We start from the raw sequence: 19,702 nt of genomic DNA on the forward strand, positions 1-19,702 counted from the left end.
CTCCCCTGACCCATCTTTAGCTGATGTCCAGTCTGGTGATTTTGACCGGGCTCCATGCCTGTGCATGACATCAACATTACATGCCAACAATTTGAATTCCCAAAATAGCTCATATGAGCTTTTTATTCATGCAGCAAGATGTACATCCTGTTACACCGATGAAGGGGCCTTTGTTTTACCCTAAAATGTTTGCCTTTTTATGATATGTACCTATACATCTTGTTGCATGTATAAAAAGCTCATATGAGCTATTTTTTAACAATTGAAATTGTCGGCTTGTAGCCCTGTCTTTCACTTATTTTGGACAATGCTAATGTTTGAAGTGTTTTCAAGAGCACCGGCCCTCCACAAAGGTGACAAAAGCAAGGTTACTAACTACAGCATACCTTCTTTGGAACAGGGGGGATGGTAAATGACAGCTACTCAAAGATGAATAGTTTGGAAGAGGCGTATGGCATGGACCTCAAATGTAGAGAATGTAAGGGACAGTTCTGGAAGTATGAGTTGGTAGGAGTAGCTAGAGGATAAAAGGATCCCAACACTACCACCTTTGCAACTGTGTCGGCATTAGTGGGTCGATATAGTCAGTGTTCACGTACTAACCTGCTATATTTATCCCCATGGGAGGCATGGTCACAAGCTGTACATATGCCATGAGAGTCCAATCAAAGGTATTCTTGTGCAGATCTGTTCCTCACTAGCGTCAGGGATACACCTCGCAGAGACACACACACACTATTTTTACTGATATCTGTGAAATAGAGAGAGACTTGCCTTGACTTTGATAAATTGTGTGTTCAATATTTCTATAACTGAATTAGATTGTTTACAGCATCTCCATGGGCAATTGATGATGCTATCCAAGAAGAGTATAATTGTTAGAGTATGTAAGCACATTGGGCCTGATTCAGAGGTGTATGCAAATCCCACTGTGAAAATATGTTAATGCCGCAGCCATGTGAAATTCTACAGATACGCCCATCTCGCGGCTTACGTATAAAAGACACAACATTGAATAATCGTCGGAACTAAGACCCAGGGGCCAGTACAACTGCAGATGAAGTCACATTCACTGGCTGGGACATGGCCAGAAACTGCTCACAACATGCCTGCGTTTGAGAAGCCACCCACCTTTACCCTCCCATAAATGCTTACTGTCAATCACTGCGACCACCATTGCTTATCAGTCACTGCATGTGTGCAATGCGACCGTGGTGTTTACACAGTCCAAAGAAAATCTCTCAATCATTGGCATTGTGTATACCTTTGAATTAGCTCTATTGTTATCCTCCTATTTCAGATAAGGTGCTCTACTGGTAAGCTGAGTTGATATAGGCTTGTGTGTATGTTCCTTGTAATATGTATATTTTTTGTTACTTTAGAGTTTGCTTTGGGTGCTGCATGATGGAGGACACCTAGAAAAGTAAGTCTTGATAAAGAGCTATATTTTACCGTTCTATTCCAAAGTCTCTACTTTATGTAATGCTTCCTGGAATGTACAGTAGGTTGTTGAGGATCATTATGATTTACCGATGGACTGACAGCGGCATCCCGTCCATCAAAATCCCAACAGCCTCCCATTAAGGCCCCTAACCCTCAACTTTTCCCTACCATAACCCTAACCCTCCCCTGGGGGTGCCTAATCCTTCCCCGCTTGATGCCTAACCATAACCCTCCCTCCCCGGTCCATAACCTTCCTGTCCCTGCTCCCTAACGCTAATCCCCCTTCTGCTGCCTAAACCTAAACCCCCCCTCCCTGCTGTGAGGACAATCAAGATCCTGGCTGTCTGTAATGTGACGCTGGTATCCTGGGGGGCGTCGGTATGTAGACGCCGGCATTGCATCCTCCATCAGGATCCCGGCATCTGAAATATTGACCGCTGGGATCCCATCCATCAGTAAGGTAACTGCTTCCCGGTTGTTGGATTGTAAGCAGACACAATATCACGTAAATGTCAGGCAGAATTATAAATTATCAACTCATTTAACCACTTAACTGACTATTTATTTTGCCGGAAACCGCTCCAAAATTGTCGGATTTTTTTTATTAGTGAATTAGGTGAAGAACATCAATTTAACCCTATCCCAAATGATTTAATAAAAAAAAAAAAAAAAGGGGGGGGGGGAAATATTTTTTTTTTATAAATATTTTTTTTCCGAAACATCGATCGGGAACATCGCGGCTTTCATTTTGAAAGCCGGGACAGCCTGCAGGTACACAAGGGGGCTCTGGGGGTGGCTTGGGAGGGTTCATTTACACTCCCCAGCGGCTGCCATTGTCTGCAGCTGCTGGAGGGGGGGATCCTGCCATGCTGACCGATCAGCAGTGATCGGCAGCACAGCAGACACAGGGGGAGAGTGCAGGGAGGCAGACAGCAGCAGCGGAGGGAAGTTTCTCTTCCCTGCCGCTGCTAACACTCTCTGACTGGTCGCATCCTGTGCGACCAGGTCAGATAGAGCACTTGCAGGCATGGTCGCCTCTAATGCGACCATGCCAGGCAAGTGGTTAACTGACAGATTATACAACTACATTTACTGTAGTCAGTAGTTTCCTTTATTCTGTTGTTGAAAAACATAGTTTTGTAAGACTATTATTATTAAGCATTGTTAAAGTTCCTTACAGTTTTGTGTAATAGAACATAATTATCCGGCAATGCTCTTGTATTCCTGTTTTCTCTTTCTTTGCCATACTTGGTTTTGAGCAAAAAACAGGATTTTAATACCTACCGGTAAATCCTTTTCTTTAAGTCCGTAGAGGATGTTGGGGACACCAAAAGAACCATGGGATATAGACGGATCCGCAGGAGACATGGGCACTTTAAGACTTTCAAAGGGGGCGTTACCTGGCTCCTCCTTCTATATCCCTCCCCAGACTCAGTTTGGAACTGTGCCCGGAGAGATGGACATTTTGAGGAAAGGAATAAACAACAAGGTGAGCATCATACCAGCTCACGCCATAAACATGCCGAATAACATGGCATTCAACTGAACACATGCCAACGGACATGAACAAAATTCAGCAACAAGCTGAAGAAATCATAACACAACCTGTGTGTAACCAGAAGTAAACTGCAGATACACTACGCACTGGGACGGGCGCCCAACATCCTCTACGGACTTATAGAAAAGGATTTACCGGTAGGTATTAAAATCCTGTTTTCTATTACGTCCTTGAGGATGTTGGGGACACCAAAAGAACCATGGGATTATACCAAAGCTCTATACCGGGCAGGAGAGTGCGGATGACTCTGCAGCACCGATTGACCAAACTTTAGGTCTTCATCGGCCAAGGTATCAAACTTGTAAAACTTAGCAAACGTGTTTGACCCCGACCAAGTAGCAGCTCGGCAAAGTTGTAATGCCAAGACACCCAGGGCAGCCACCCAGGACGAGCCCACCTTCCTAGTGGAATGGGCTTTTACCGATTTAGGTAACGGCAAACTTGCCGTGGAATGAGCCTGCTGAATCGTGTGACATATCCAGCGGGCAATGATCTGCTTGGAAGCAGGATACCCAAGTTTATTGGGAGCATATAGCACAAACAGAGACTCTGTTTTTCTAACTGGAGCCGTTCTGGCAACGTAAATTTTCAAAGCTCTGACGACATCCAGAGACTTTTCCTCAGCCAAAGTGCCAGTAGCCACTGTAACCACAATAGGTAGGTTAATATGAAAAGAGGAAACCACCTTTGGCAGAAATTGTTACTGAGTTCTCAATTCTGCCCTATCTTCATGGAAGATCAAATAAGGGCTCTTGTGAGACAAGGCCGCCAATTCAGACACCCGCCTTGCGGATGCCAATGCTAACAAAATGACAACCTTCGAAGTGAGGAATTTCAACTCCACTTTACTTAAAGGTTCAAACCAATGTGATTTTAGGACTGTCAAAACCACATTAAGGTCCCAAGGTGGCACAAAAGGAGGTTGGATGTGCAGGACCCCTTTTACAAAGGTCTGCACCTCAGGAAGTGAGGCCAATTGTTTCTGAAAGAAAATTGACAAAGCAGAAATCTGCACTTTTATGGAGCCTAATTTAAGGCCCGCATCCACTCCATTTTGTAGAAAATGGAGAAAACGTCCAAGGTCAAACTACTCCACTGGAGCTTTCTAGTGTTTCGACGTCACACCCTTCCTAGCAAGGATTAGAGTGGGGATGACTTCATCGGGAATACCCTTACAGGCTAAAATCTGGCGTTCAACCGCCATGCCGTCAAACGTAGCCGCTATAAGTCTTGATAGACGAACGGCCCCTGCCGCAGGCTATCAGCCTTGGAAGGTCACCCCTTGTGTGACTGCTCCCCAACCCCGGAGACTTGCATCCGTGGTCACTAGGATCCAGTCTTGGATCCCGAATCTGCGTCCTTCTAAGAGGTGAGAGCTTGTGTAGCCACCACAGGAGGGAGATTCTGGTGTTGGGGGATAGAACTATCCTCCGGTGCATATGAAGGTGGGATCCGGACCATTTGTCCAACAGGTCCCACTGAAACACTCTGGCATGGAACCTCCCGAATTGGAGGGCCTCCTATGCCGCCACCATCTTCCCCAGCAATCGAATGCATTGATGAATGGAGACAGTTGGTGGTTTCAGAATGAGTTTTACCAAACTCTGAATTTCCAGTGCTTTCTCCGGAGGGAGGAACACTCTCAGCTGGACCGTGTCCAGAATCATACCCAAAAATGCCAACCAGGTTATTGGAATTAAGTGTGATTTCGGCAGGTTCAAGAGCCAGCCGTGCTGTTGTAGAAGCGACAGAGACAGTGCAATGTCCTGTACCAGTTTTTCCTTGGACTTCGCCTTTATCAGGAGATCGTCCAAGTACGGGATAATTGTAAGTCCTCTTTTTCTGAGCAGAACCATCATTTCTACCATGACTTTTGTGAAAATCCTCGGAGCCGTTGCCAGGCCAAACGGCAACGTCTGAAATTGGTAATGAGTATCCTGGATTGCAAACCGGAGATAACTCTGATGAGGGCGATAAATGGGAACATGAAGGTAGGCATTAGAGATGTGCACCGCAAATTTTTCGGGTTTTGGTTTTGGATTCGGTTTTGCGGCCGTGTTTTGGATTCGGACGCGTTTTGGCAAAACCTCCCTGAAAATATTTTGTCGGATTTTTTACGAAAACCCCTCAAAAACAGCTTAAATCATAGAATGTGGGGGTCATTTTGATCCCACAGTATTATTAACCTCAATAACCATAATTTCCACTCATTTCCAGTCTATTCTGAACACCTCACAATATTATTTTTAGTCCTAAAATTTGCACAGAGGTCGCTGGATGACTAAGCTAAGCGACCCAAGTAGCCGACACAAACACCTGGCCCATCTAAGAGTGGCACTGCAGTGTCCGACAGGATGGCAGATTTAAAAAATAGTCCCCAAACAGCACATGATGCAAAGAAAAAAAGAGGTGCACCAAGGTCGCTGTGTGACTAAGCTAAGCGACCCAAGTGGCCGGCACAAACACCTGGCCCATCTAAGAGTGGCACTGCAGTGTCCGACAGGATGGCAGATTTAAAAAATAGTCCCCAAACAGCACATGATGCAAAGAAAAAAAGAGGTGCACCAAGGTCGCTGTGTGACTAAGCTAAGCGACCCAAGTGGCCGGCACAAACACCTGGCCCATCTAGGAGTGGCACTGCAGTGTCAGACAGGATGGCAGATTTAAAAAATAGTCCCCAAACAGCACATGATGCAAAGATAAATTAAAGAAAAAAGAGGTGCAAGATGGAATTGTCCTTGGGCCCTCCCACCCGCTCTTATGTTATATAAACAGGACATGCACACTTTAACGAACCCATCATTTCAGCGACAGGATCTGCCACACGACTGTGACTGAAATGACTGGTTGGTTTGGGCCCCCACCAAAAAAGAAGCAATCAATCTCTCCTTGCACAAATTGGCTCTACAGAGGCAAGATGTCCACCTCCTCCTCATCGTCCGATTCCTCACCCCGTTCACTGTGTACATCCTCCTCCTCACAGATTATTAATTTGTCCCCACTGGAATCCACCATCTCAGGTCCCTGTGTACTTTCTGGAGGCAATTGCTGCTGGTAAATGTCTCCACGGAGGAATTGATTATAATTCATTTTGATGAACATCATCTTCTCCACATTTTGTGGAAGTAACCTTGTACGCCGATTGCTGACAAGGTGAGCGGCTGCACTAAACACTCTTTCGGAGTACACACTGGAGGGGGGGCAACTTAGGTAAAATAAAGCCAGTTTGTGCAAGGGCCTCCAAATTGCCTCTTTTTCCTGCCAGTATACGTACGGACTGTCTGACGTGCCTACTTGGATGCGGTCACTCATATAATCCTCCACCATTCTTTCAATGGTGACAGAATCATATGCAGTGACAGTAGACGACATGTCAGTAATAGTTGGCAGGTCCTTCAGTCCGGACCAGATGTCAGCACTCGCTCCAGACTGCCCTGCATCACCGCCAGCGGGTGGGCTCGGAATTCTTAGCCATTTCCTCGCAGCCCCAGTTGCGGGAGAATGTGAAGGAGGAGCTGTTGACGGGTCACGTTCCGCTTGACTTGACAATTTTCTCACCAGCAGGTCTTTGAACCTCTGCAGACTTGTGTCTGCCGGAAAGAGAGATACAACGTAGGTTTTAAATCTAGGATCGAGCACGGTGGCCAAAATCTAGTGCTCTGATTTCAACAGATTGACCACCCGTGAATCCTGGTTAAGCAAATTAAGGGCTCCATCCACAAGTCCCACATGCCTAGCGGAATAGCTCCATTTTAGCTCCTCCTTCAATCTCTCCAGCTTCTTCTGCAAAAGCCTGATGAGGGGAATGACCTGACTCAGGCTGGCAGTGTCTGAACTGACTTCACGTGTGGCAAGTTCAAAGGGTTGCAGAACCTTGCACAACGTTGAATCATTCTCCACTGCGCTTAAGTCAGGTGCATTCCCCCTCCTCTGCCTATATCGTAGGCAGATGTATAAGCTTGAATGGCCTTTTGCTGCTCCTCCATCCTCTGAAGCATATAGAGGGTTGAATTCCACCTCGTTACCACCTCTTGCTTCAGATGATGGCGGGGCAGGTTCAGGAGTGTTTGCTGGTGCTCCAGTCTTCGGCACGCGGTGGCTGAATGCCGAAAGTGGCCCGCAATTCTTCGGGCCACCGACAGCATCTCTTGTACGCCCGTGTCGTTTTTTAAATAATTCTGCACCACCAAATTCAATGTATGTGCAAAACATGAGACGTGCTGGAATTTGCCCACATGTAATGCACGCACAATATTGGTGGCGTTGTCCGATGTCACAAATCCCCAGGAGAGTCCAATTGGGGTAAGCCATTCTGCGATGATGTTCCTCAGTTTCCGTAAGAGGTTGTCAGCTGTGTGCCTCATATGGAAAGCTGTGATACAAAGCGTAGCCTGCCTAGGAACGAGTTGGCGTTTGCGAGATGCTGCTACTGGTGCCGCCGCTGCTGTTCTTGCTGCGGGAGGCAATACATCTACCCAGTGGGCTGTCACAGTCATATAGTCCTGAGTCTGCCCTGCTTCACTTGTCCACATGTCCGTGGTTAAGTGGACATTGGGTACAACTGCATTTTTTAGGACACTGGGAACTCTTTATCTGACATCTGTGTACATTCTTGGTATCGCCTGCTTAGAGAAATGGAACCTATATGGTATTTGGTACCGGCGACACACTACCTCAAGCAATTCTCTAGTTCCCTGTGAATTAACGCTGTATACCGGACACACGTTTCACACCACCGAAGCTGCCAAGACCTGAGTTATCCGCTTTGCAGCAGGATGAGTGCTGTGATATTTCATCTTCCTCGCAAAGGACTGTTGGATAGTCACTTGTATTACTGGAAGTAGTACAAGTGGTCTTCCGACTTCCCCTCTGGGATGACGATCGACTCCCAGCAGCAACAACAGCAGCACCAGCAGCAATAGGCGTTACACTCAAGGATGCATCGGAGGAATCCCAGGCAGGAGAGGACTCGTCAGACTTGACAGTGACATGGCCTGCAGGACTATTGGCTTTCCTGTCTAAGGAGGAAATTGACACTGAGGGAGTTAGTGGTGTGGTTTGCAGGAGCTTGGTTACAAGAGGAAGGGATTTAGTTGTCAGTGGACTGCTTCCGCTGTCACCCAAAGTTTTTGAACTTGTCAATGACTTCTGATGAATGTGCTACAGGTGACGTATAAGGGAGGATGTTCCTAGGTGGTTAACGTCCTTACCCCTACTTATTACAGCTGGACAAAGGCAACACACGGCTTGACACCTGTTGTCCGCATTTCTGTTAAAATAATTCCACACCGAAGAGGTGATTTTTTTTGTAATTTGACCAGGCATGTCAATGGCCATATTCGTCCCACGGACAACAGGTGTCTCCCCGGGTGCCTGACTTAAACCACCTCACCATCAGAATCCTCCTTGTCAATTTCCTCTTCAGCGCCAGCAACACCCATATCCTCATCCTGGTGTACTTCAAAAGTGACATCTTCAATTTGACTATCAGGAACTGGACTGCGGGTGCTCCTTCCAGCACTTGCAGGGGGCGTGCAAATGGTGAAAGGCGCCACCTATTCCTGTCCAGTGTTGGGAAAGTCAGGCATCGCAACCGACGCAATTGGACTCTCCTTGGGGATTTGTGATTTAGAAGAACGCACAGTTCTTTGCTGTGCTTTTGCCACCATAAGTCTTTTCTTTTTTCTAGCGAGAGGATGAGTGCTTCCATCCTCATGTGAAGCTGAACCACTAGCCATGAACATAGGACAGGGCCTCAGCCGTTCCTTGCCATTCCGTGTCGTAAATGGCATATTGGCAAGTTTACGCTTCTCATCAGACGCTATTAATTTTTATTTTTTGGTCATTTTACTGAACTTTTTGTTTTTTGGATTTTACATGCTCTCTACTATGACATTGGGCATCGGCCTTGGCAGACGATGTTGATGGCATTTCATCGTCTCGGCCATGACTAGTGGCAGCAGCTTCAGCACGAGGTGGAAGTGGATCTTAATCTTTCCCTATTTTACCCTCCACATTTTTGTTCTCCATTTTTTAATGTGTGGAATTATATGCCAGTAATATATCAATAGCAATGGCCTACTGTACCGTACTGCTATATATTATATACTGGTGGTCAGCAAAATTATGCACTGTACTCCTACTATATATACTGCGCACAACTAAAATGCACCACAGGTATGGATGGATAGTATACTTGACGACACAGAGGTAGGTAGAGCAGTGGACTACTGTACCGTACTGCTATATATTATATACTGGTGGTCAGCAAAATTATGCACTGTCCTACTATATATACTGCGCACAACTAAAATGCACCACAGGTATGGATGGATAGTATACTTGACACAGAGGTAGGTAGAGCAGTGGACTACTGTACCGTACTGCTATATATTCTATACTCGTGGTCAGCAAAATTATGCACTGTACTCCTACTATATATACTGCGCACAACTAAAATGCACCATACGTATGGATGAATACTACACTTGACGACACAGAGGTAGGTAGAGCAGTGGACTACTGTACCGTACTACTATATATTATATACTGGTGGTCATCAAAATTATGCACTGTACTCCTACTATATATACTGCGCACAACTAAAATGCACCACAGGTATGGATGGATAGTATACTTGACGACACAGAGGTAGGTAGAGCAGTGGACTACTGTACCGTACTGCTATATATTATATACTGGTGGTCAGCAAAATTATGCACTGTCCTACTATATATACTGCGCACAACTAAAATGCACCACAGGTATGGATAGATAGTATACTTGACGACACAGAGGTAGGTAGAGCAGTGGCCTACTGTACCGTACTGCTATATATTATATACTGGTGGTCAGCAAAATTATGCACTGGGGCCCTCACTCCGAGTTGTTCGCTCGCTAGCTGCTTTTAACAGCTTTGCACATGCTAAGCCGCCGCCTACTGGGAGTGAATCTTAGCTTTGCAGAATTGCGAACGAAAGATTTGCATAATTGCGAATAGAAATTTCTTTGCAGTTTGAGTAGCTTGGGACTTACTCTGCCACTGCGATCAGTTCAGTTAGTTTCGTTCCTGGTTTGACGTCACAAACACACCCAGCGTTTGCCCAGACACTCCCCCGTTTCTCCAGCCACTCCCGCCTTTTTCCCAGAAACGGCAGCGTTTTTCCGCACACACCCATAAAACGGCCAGTTTCCACCCAGAAACACCCACTTCCTGTCAATCACACTCCGATCACCAGAATGAAGAAATTTCTTCGTTAAGCCGTGAGTAAAATACCTAACTTTTTGGCAAATTTACTTGGCGCAGACGCACTGCGAACATTGCGCATGCGCAGTTTGCGACAAATCGCTCCGTTGCGAAAACCACTAACGAGCGAACAACACGGAATGAGGGCCTGTACTCCTACTATATATACTGCGCACAACTAAAATGCACCACAGGTATGGATGGATAGTATACTTGACGACACAGAGGTAGGTAGAGCAGTGGCCTACTGTACCATACTGCTATATATTATATACTGGTGGTCAGCAAAATTCTGCACTGTCCTCCTACTATATATACTGCTCACAACTAAAATGCACCACAGGTATGGATGGATAGTATACTTGACACAGAGGTAGGTAGAGCAGTAGCCTACTGTACCGTACTGCTATATATTATATACTGGTGGTCAGCAAAATTCTGCACTGTCCTCCTACTATATATACTGCGCACAACAACTAAAATGCACCACAAGTATGGATGGATAGTATACTTGACGACACAGAGGTAGGTAGAGCAGTGGACTACTGTACCGTACTGCTATATATTATATACTGGTGGTCAGCAAAATTCTGCACTGTCCTCCTACTATATATACTGCGCACAACTAAAATGCACCACAGGTATGGATGGATAGTATACTTGACGACACAGAGGTAGGTAGAGCAGTAGCCTACTGTACCGTACTGCTATATATTATATACTGGTGGTCAGCGAAATTATGCACTGTCCTCCTACTATATATACTGCGCACAACAACTAAAATGCACCACAGGTATGGATGGATAGTATACTTGACGACACAGAGGTAGGTAGAGCAGTGGACTACTGTACCATACTGATATAATACTGGTGGTCACTGGTCAGCAAAATTCTGCACTGTCCTACTATATACTACAATGCAGCACAGATATGGAGCGTTATTCAGGCAGAGAACGTATAATACTGGTGGTCACTGGTCAGCAAAACTCTGCACTGTCCTCCTACTATATAATACTGGTGGTCCCCAGTCCCCACAATAAAGCACACTGAGCACAGATATTTGCAGCACACTGAGCACAGATATGTAGCGTTTTTTCAGGCAGAGAACGTAGATTTTTTTCAGCACACTGAGCACAGATATTTGCAAGCACACTGAGCACAGATATTTGCAGCACACTGAACACAACTGAGAGAACGCTGCACGTCCTCTCCCTATCATCTCCAATGCACGAGTGAAAATAGCGGCGATGCGCGGCTCCTTATATAGAATACGAATCTCGCGAGAATACGACAGCGGGATGTTGACGTCCGGGCGCGCTCGGGTTAAGTTCGGGGGGGGGGGGTCGGATTCCGAGGAACCAAACCCGCTCATCTCTAGTAGGCATCCTTTATGTCCAAAGACACCATGAATTCCCCCTCCCCAGGCTGGAGATCACCGCTCGCAGAGACTCCATCTTGAATTTGAATTTCTTTAGGAAAAAATTTAGAGATTTTAGGTTGAGGATTGGTCGTACCGAGCCATCCGGCTTCGGCACTACAAATAGGCTTGAATAAAACCCTTCCACTTGTTGCGCCCGGGGGACCGGGGTCACAACCTGGTTTTGACATATTTCTTGTATTGCTCCACAGATTAGAACTCTGTCTGGAAGCGAAACTGGTAAGGGTGATTTGAAAAAACGGCGAGGGGGAACGTCTTGGAATTCCAGTTTGTACCCTTGGGTCACAATTTGTAACACCCAAGGGTCCAGGTCTGAGCGAACCCAAACCTGACTGAAAAGCCTTAGACGTGCCCCCACCGGTGCGGTCTCCTGCAAGGGAGACACCCGGTGTAATGCGGTGGATTTGGCGGAAGCCGGGGAGGACTTCTGCTCTTGTGAACTCGAGGAGACACGAGTTCTCTTGCCCCTTCCTCTACCTCTGGTAGCGAGGAAGAAGTTACTTCGGCCTTTTCTCTATTTATTGGGCTGAAAGGACTGCATTTGATAGTGTGGTTTCTTCTGTTGCGCAGGAGCATTAGGTAAATAAGAAGATTTACCCGCTGTGGCCGCTGATACTAAATCAGCAAGGCCGTCACCAAACAATTCCCCACCCTTAAAGGGAAGGGACTCCATATTTTTCTTGGAATCAGCGTCAGCATTCCATTGATGAGTCCATAGCGCATGCCTAGCCGCAATTGACATACCATTAGCCCTAGCCCCCAGGAGGCCAGCATCTCTTGCAGCCTCTTTCAAGTACGCAGCCGCGTCCCTGATATAACCAAGCGTCACTAGGATGCTATCCCTATCCAGAGTATCTAAATCCGCAGATAAACTTTCAGCCCATTTTTCAATGGCGCTACTAACCCACGCTGATGCAATAAGCGGTCTAAGCTGCGTCCCCGTGGTAGTAAAAATAGCTTTTAAAGTAGCCTCCTGCTTACGATCAGCCGGCTCCTTAAGAGTCGTCGACTGAGCCGCAGGGAGCGCTACCTGTTTAGACAAGCGTGCTAGGGCTTTGTCTACTGTGGGTGGTATTTCCCACTTATCCCTATCCGCTGCGGGAAAGGGGTATGCCACCTTGATCCTATTAGGAATGAGAAATTTCTTATCAGGTGTGTTCCAAATGCCATCAAAAAGGTCATTTAGTTCAAAACAAGGAGGAAAAGAAACCGAGCGTCTCTTTTCTTTGTAAATAAGGACCCTCGCTTCTGGTGTAAAGGGGTCCTCGTCAATACGTAATATGTCTTTGACAGCCACAATCATATATTGAATACTCTTAGCCAATTTAGGATCTAACCTAGAATCAGCATAATCGGCACCGGTATCAGAGTCCGTGTCGGTATCTGTGTCATCTAATTGGTCAACACTACGTTTCAGTGACCCTTGAAATAAAGCGTCATCTACTGATTTCTTCCAAATCTGCAGTTGAGAGTCAGATTCAGTAAACTTTTTATTTAACAGTGTAACATTAGTATTTAAAGCAGTTAACCAATCAGCCGTCGGCGGTGCCGACAGGACCCCCAAAACATTTGGTGTCCCCAATAAATTATCCCCTTGAAAGGAAAATTCTGCCTCAGACATTTTGTCTCCCTAACAGCACCCAAAGAAAAGTAAGAATGCCAAATTGATTTCTCACAAATATTTAAAATGCCCGCTCTAATATATATTGTAAACGCCTGCACTTCTTATTACCATATCCCATGAATATGCGCTATACATTGCAAAACACTGCATCCCATGAGAGAAAACAATACACCCACGCATTATCTGAGTTCCAAAGCTCATTGATGTATATATTTGTTATTAAAAGGATATGGATTCAATATATATTACAAAGTACAGTATACCTATAGTTACATGATTACAACTCACACAGTAAGCAGTTAAAACATACAATTACATACAGTTACATGCCAGCGATACAATTACCATTCCCTCCAATGCATCTTATGTCCCTCTCTCTCTGTATATAAATACAGGAACTGATCTGCCAGCAAGTCTATCATCGTCTCAGACCTTACAGCCACTGAGACCAAAAACAGGAACTACCTTCCTGTGTGATCAGTGTGTTATCTAGTTTCTGGGGGAGGGGTTCACGATGAGTCACCAGTCCCTTTGTATATGCTGAACAGGTTCAGCCTTGGGGACGTCCAAAGGGGCTGGCAGGAGTTTCCTGTCCACCACCTGTTTGGTATATCTATTGTTCTAATAAAAGTGATTTTAGCTTTTATACATTCAATCATAATTATCCGCTGCAATGTCCCACAACAAGCATCAAATGAACCTACACATCAATCTGGTTGCTTCAATAGTAAACATGACCGGTCTATCTGGTTTAGTTCAAATAATACACATACATGACATTACTTCAATATATATAATTTTAAATCATCATGATGTCTGGCGCTTGATATTATTATAATTATGTACTGTATGAAATAAGTGTTGAATCCATCTCTGTGGCATGTCAGTGTAAATGCGTGTGTTACCATATATGGCTGTGCTTGCTGCGCATATTTGCAAGTATAGCAACTCATAATGTGTGTAGTTTGTATATTCTCTTTATGCAATTTTTTTTTTACTTTGACAGTCCACCCTTTGGCAGTAAACAATAACTGCAATCAATTATTAACATAAGAAAAAAATATTTCATACCATAATCGGTGACCTAGACACAAGTATGTATGCATTTCGCAAATCAGACACTTGACTATATTTGGGGAAGACAGGGAGGAGGACGAGACATCCTCTATATGCACTCGGCGGTCACGGGACCACTGGTTGGGTGTGGGACAACATTCAACCTATAGAGTATGCTGGGACAGTGCTTTGGCCTATAATGTCTGATTTGCGACGAACATTTCACACATACATGTACCTACGTCCTTGCACACTGATGTTTGGATTCGATTGAGGTTCTGCTGGGTAGATGAAGAAGACACAAACAAATCGTGAAAGTGACATATAAAATTTTCATGATCTATATATTCCTATCATTTTCTGAACATTGTTTCCATTTCTGGAACGTATGATAGGTCTGTTTAATAATTGAACAAGGGATATAAGTAGTGTCTTTCCTAAATAACATAAACCTTCGGAGTTCGGGGAGAGCCACTCATAAACCTTTCTTCCACATATATTAATGAGCTCTTTATCTGCAATGTGTGAATAGCCATTGTCTGACTGTTCCTGATTACCTCTGAATGCCATAAGTACTAGAACTTTGATTTTTCTTTGACTTTAACAAACTGATCGGCTAATCCTGGGATCCTATAATGAAATCACTACTTCCTACAGAACCAGTTCCAGTCCCACACTCGACTCCTCATAAAAAAAAAAACCTCGCAAAAATAGAATATCCTGAAAGAAAATGTTTGTTAGCGGGAAAGAGAGAAAAGAGAAATAGAAGAAAACAACTCTTGTTCATAACAAATCAATTACAATGACTGGTCTTTCTGCAGCCCTTTAGTACGCTCAGGTAGTGTCCAACAGTGCCGCCTCTCAGTCTTCACAGAACAGAGTCTCTGCTGATACAAGGTTCTCTTTGCCTTGCTCTTTGGACACACAGTTCACTTGGAACACACCGTTCACTTTGCTCTCCACCTTGCTCTTTGAACGCACAGTTCACTTGGAACACACAGTTCACTTTGCTCTCCACCTTGCTCTTTGAACACACAGTTCACTTGGAACACACAGTTCACTTCGAACACACAGTTCACAAACTCGATGAATGTGAGCAATAAACTACTTTGTCACGAGTTCTCTCCGGATCAGCGGCCTTCTTGCAGTGGGACGAGTGGATCCAAGTCTCTCTTTCGGCGACCTTTAGTGCTGTCAACAAATCTTGGTATGGTCCTTCCCACCTGTCTATTAGGCAACCTGAGCGTAAGAACAATCACACAGTCTCTTGGTTCACAATCAAGACAGTTAGCATTTGGCATACCAGCAATCAACAGTTTCAAGTTCTTTTGTCAACTTCTCAAATGCTGGCTCATCTCAATAAGGTACTGTACTGTCACCTCATTGGTGTATTTCACCAATCATGACATGAGGTTGTCTTCCAAAAACAACCAAAAAGACACAAATACCAAAACAAAAACAAATTTCGAAGAGGGTGATTCGTTGAGTGAAGATCTGGGAGTGGTTCCGAAGCTACATAATACTAGTGGCAGTATCTATGATCACAATAGTACAATTTCAAGCTTTGCTCCTACTTCTAGGGCAGGGGTGGGGAACCTTTTTTTCTACCGAGGGTCATTTGGATATTTATAAAATCCTTCGGGGGCCACACAAAAATTGTCAACGTAAAAAATTACCCTGCCCCCCAGCAGGTCTGCCCCATAGAGGTACTGTGTGTGCGCGCGCCAAAAAAATGGGTGTGGCCAGTTAAAATGGGACGTGATACACATATGCCACCAATAGTGCAGTGCCAGGTATACAGATGCCCCTCACAGTGCCAGGTATACAAATGCCCCCACAGTGCCAAGTATACAAATGCCCCCACAGTGCCAGGTATACAGATGCCCCCACAGTGCCAGGTATACAGATGCCCCCACAGTGCCAGGTATACAGATGCCCCTCACAGTGCCAGGTATACAGATGCCCCTCACAGTGCCAGGTATACAGATGCCCCTCACAGTGCCAGGTATACAAATGCCCCCACAGTGCCAAGTATACAAATGCCCCTCACAGTGCCAGGTGTACAAATGCCCCTCACAGTGCCAGGTATACAGATGTCCCCACAGTGCCAGGTATACAGATGCCCCCACAGTGCCAGGTATACAGATGCCCCCCCACAGTGCCAGGTATACAGATGCCCCCACAGTGCCAGGTATACAGATGCCCCTCACAGTGCCAGGTATACAAATGCCCCTCACAGTACCAGGTATACAGATGTCCCCACAGTGCCAGGTATACAGATGTCCCCCACAGTTCCAGGTATACAGATGCCCCTCACAGTGCCAGGTATACAGATGCCCCTCACAGTGCCAGGTATACAAATGTCCCCACAGTGCCAGGTATACAGATGCCCCCACAGTGCCAAGTATACAAATTCCCCTCAGTGCCAGGTGTACAAATGTCGCTCACAGTGCCAGGTATACAGATGTCCCCACAGTGCCAGGTATACAGATGCCCCCACAGTGCCAGGTATACAGATGCCCCCACAGTGCCAGGTATACAGATGCCCCTCAGTGCCAGGTGTACAAATGCCCCTCACAGTGACAGGTGTACAAATGCCCCTCACAGTGCCAGGTATACAGATGCCCCCCCCCACAGTGCCAGGTATACAGATGCCCCTCACAGTGCCAGGTATACAAATGCCCCTCACAGTACCAGGTATACAGATGTCCCCACAGTGCCAGGTATACAGATGCCCCCACAGTGCCAGGTATGCAGATGCCCCTCACAGTGCCAGGTATACAAATGTCCCCACAGTGCCAGGTATACAGATGCCCCTCACAGTGCCAGGTATACAAATGCCCCTCAGAGTGCCAGGTATACAGATGCCCCCCCACAGTGCCAGGTATACAGATGCCCCTCACAGTGCCAGGTATACAGATGCCCCTCACAGTGCCAGGTATACAGATGCCCCCACAGTGCCAGGTATACAGATGCCCCCACAGTGCCAGGTATACAGATGCCCCCACAGTGCCAGGTATACAGATTGCCCCCACAGTGCCAGGTATACAGATTGCCCCCACAGTGCCAGGTATACAGATTCCCCCCACAGTGCCAGGTATACAGATTCCCCCTACAGTGCCAGGTATACAGATTCCCCCCACAGTGCCAGGTATACAAATGCCCCCCACAGTGCCAGGTATACAGATGCCCCCACAGTGCCAGGTATACAGATGCCCCCCACAGTGCCAGGTATACAAATGCTCCCCACAGTGCCAGGTATACAGATGCCCCCACAGTGCCCCCCCCTTCCGTGCTACTTACCGCTCCTTTCGGTGGGACACGGAGGAGAGCGCGGCTATGTTGGGCGGCGGCGTGTAGGACTTGAAACCAGCCGCCGGTTCGAGAGCCAATCAGAGCTCGCGGACCGGCAGCCGCGGCTCCTGATTGGCTGCCGAACCGGCGGCTGGTTTCAAGTTCTACACGCCGCCGCCGCGCTCTCCTCCCTGTCCTGACACTGACAGCTGAGACACGCTGCCGCCGGACTGAGCGGCGGCGTGTCTCACTGGGAGAAGCGGGTGGGCCGGAGCAAACGGCTTTGCAGGCCTTATACGGCCCGCGGGCCGGAGGTTCCCCACCCCTGTTCTAGGGGTACCATTATCTACACACAAATTTCTGCGCAATTTACCTTTGTGGTAAACACAGAAGCATCCGTGGCGGCAGGAAATGCCTCTACCCAGTTTGAGAAAACATCAGTGCACACCAATACATAACAATGATTCCTAAAGGGTGTTAACTGTACGAAGTCGATTTGTATTTCCTGAAAAGATCCGTCTGCAGGAGGGATATGGGATGGCTCTGTTGGTATTGCTTTACCAATTTTCTTCCTCAAGCAAGCAAGACAGGTCATTGCTCTCTCACCTGCATGAGAATAGAATCCTGGCGCACACCAGTAGACTCTCATCAGCCTGCACCTTCCCTCTTTGCCTAGATGAGTCAGACTGTGTGCCACCTCAGCTAGACTTGGAAGGTATGCTCTGGGAGCTACTGGCTTACCGTGTCCACCTGTCCACAGTCCTGAGGACTCCTGGCCATACCCCTTTGTCCTCCAGACTGCCTCTTCCTGCAGGGAACACAAATTTTTGTTTAATTTTAATTTTCTATCGTGTGTTTGCAATGTAGAGTACCATGAGCATAACCCAAGAAAAAGAAAAAGAAAAGAAACATCTCTAGAGGAGAGAAAGAAGAAGAAAATGAAAAAGAAAATGTCAGGTTTGCCATTCACCAACAGGCATATCAGTGTCAATACAAAATTTCCCTTCACCAGTATTCCCATTCTCCACCCTTTGTGCATGACAAGGCACACTGCAGTAATACTGGTGTCATCGTGCTGTTGAAATATACTGGGTTCGGGCAGAACTCTGAAGGACCTAGGCATGTGGAGTTTGAACTGTACTTGGGTCCATGTATTGTACCACCCTGTGTGAACGCAAAAGATGAAGAGGAAAACTGTAGAGAAACAGAATAGAGGTTGGTGACAGATGAGTTTGTAGAGGTGGAGAAGATTTTATAAAAATTTGACAACTGGATTGAGCACTACGGGGAAGTGATTCTCTACTTGGTCTATACCCCTAAAAAAAAAATTCTGTGTGTCTTATCTCTACTGGGACTATCCCAGCCATCAATCCAGTGTCCTGTCCATCCAAAGTTCATAGGGAACCCGGTATCTGTGAGTTAATTTCCTCTACCTGTTATGGACATGCATCTAGAACAGTGAAATGTAACATTAGTAAGTTGCATTTATTCTGTTCTTCCCATTAACCGAATCTGTGTTTTCTATATGGCTTATGATTCCTTACTATATGTCCCTTGGTCCCGTCTATGTGTTTAATAATGTGGCTTGTGTTTTCTGTCTAGGGGATCTATATTGACTATGTGTCCTACTACTCCTACAATCTCTGGCAAAATGCCCTTCCTTCCTACAAGTGTAACATATTATTGACCATTAGGGATCTGGGGTTTGGACTGATGGGTCTTTCCTGTATGTGCCAGTATACTTACCATCCTCAACCTCTCCACCTGTTGTTCTCTGCGCCTAGCACTATTCTTGTGATGTTCAATAGCACACTATCTAAGATTAGCTACTGTGACCCCTTTCCAATTTTGCAAAGAAGTCTGCACCCTGACACTCAATGCCTTATTGAGCCCGTCCATTTGCACAGAGACAGCCACCTCCCATTTGCCGAATTAGTGTTTACCAGTGATCTTATCCAGATGGAGAGTTTTCTATTTCTGCAAAAGACAAAAACAAAAAAAAGTTTAACAAGCTTCTAGGTCATGCGAAGTATTTCATTCAAT

At 46.0% G+C, this 19,702-nt stretch overlaps 1 protein-coding gene across 3 annotated transcripts in view; it reads left to right on the forward strand.

Annotated features, from left to right (window-relative positions):
• MEN1 (menin 1) overlaps positions 1-19,702 on the forward strand; it is a 183,182-nt gene that overhangs the window by 140,351 nt on the left and 23,129 nt on the right. For all 3 annotated transcript variants that reach the window (XM_063945203.1, XM_063945204.1, XM_063945202.1), the window contains one exon: positions 1,383-1,423. In XM_063945203.1, the coding sequence (XP_063801273.1) occupies positions 1,383-1,423 (41 nt within the window). The remainder of the gene's footprint in view (positions 1-1,382; positions 1,424-19,702) is intronic.

Source organism: Pseudophryne corroboree, chromosome 11, assembly GCF_028390025.1.
Source record: "Pseudophryne corroboree isolate aPseCor3 chromosome 11, aPseCor3.hap2, whole genome shotgun sequence".
Taxonomy (NCBI): Eukaryota; Metazoa; Chordata; class Amphibia; order Anura; family Myobatrachidae; genus Pseudophryne; species Pseudophryne corroboree.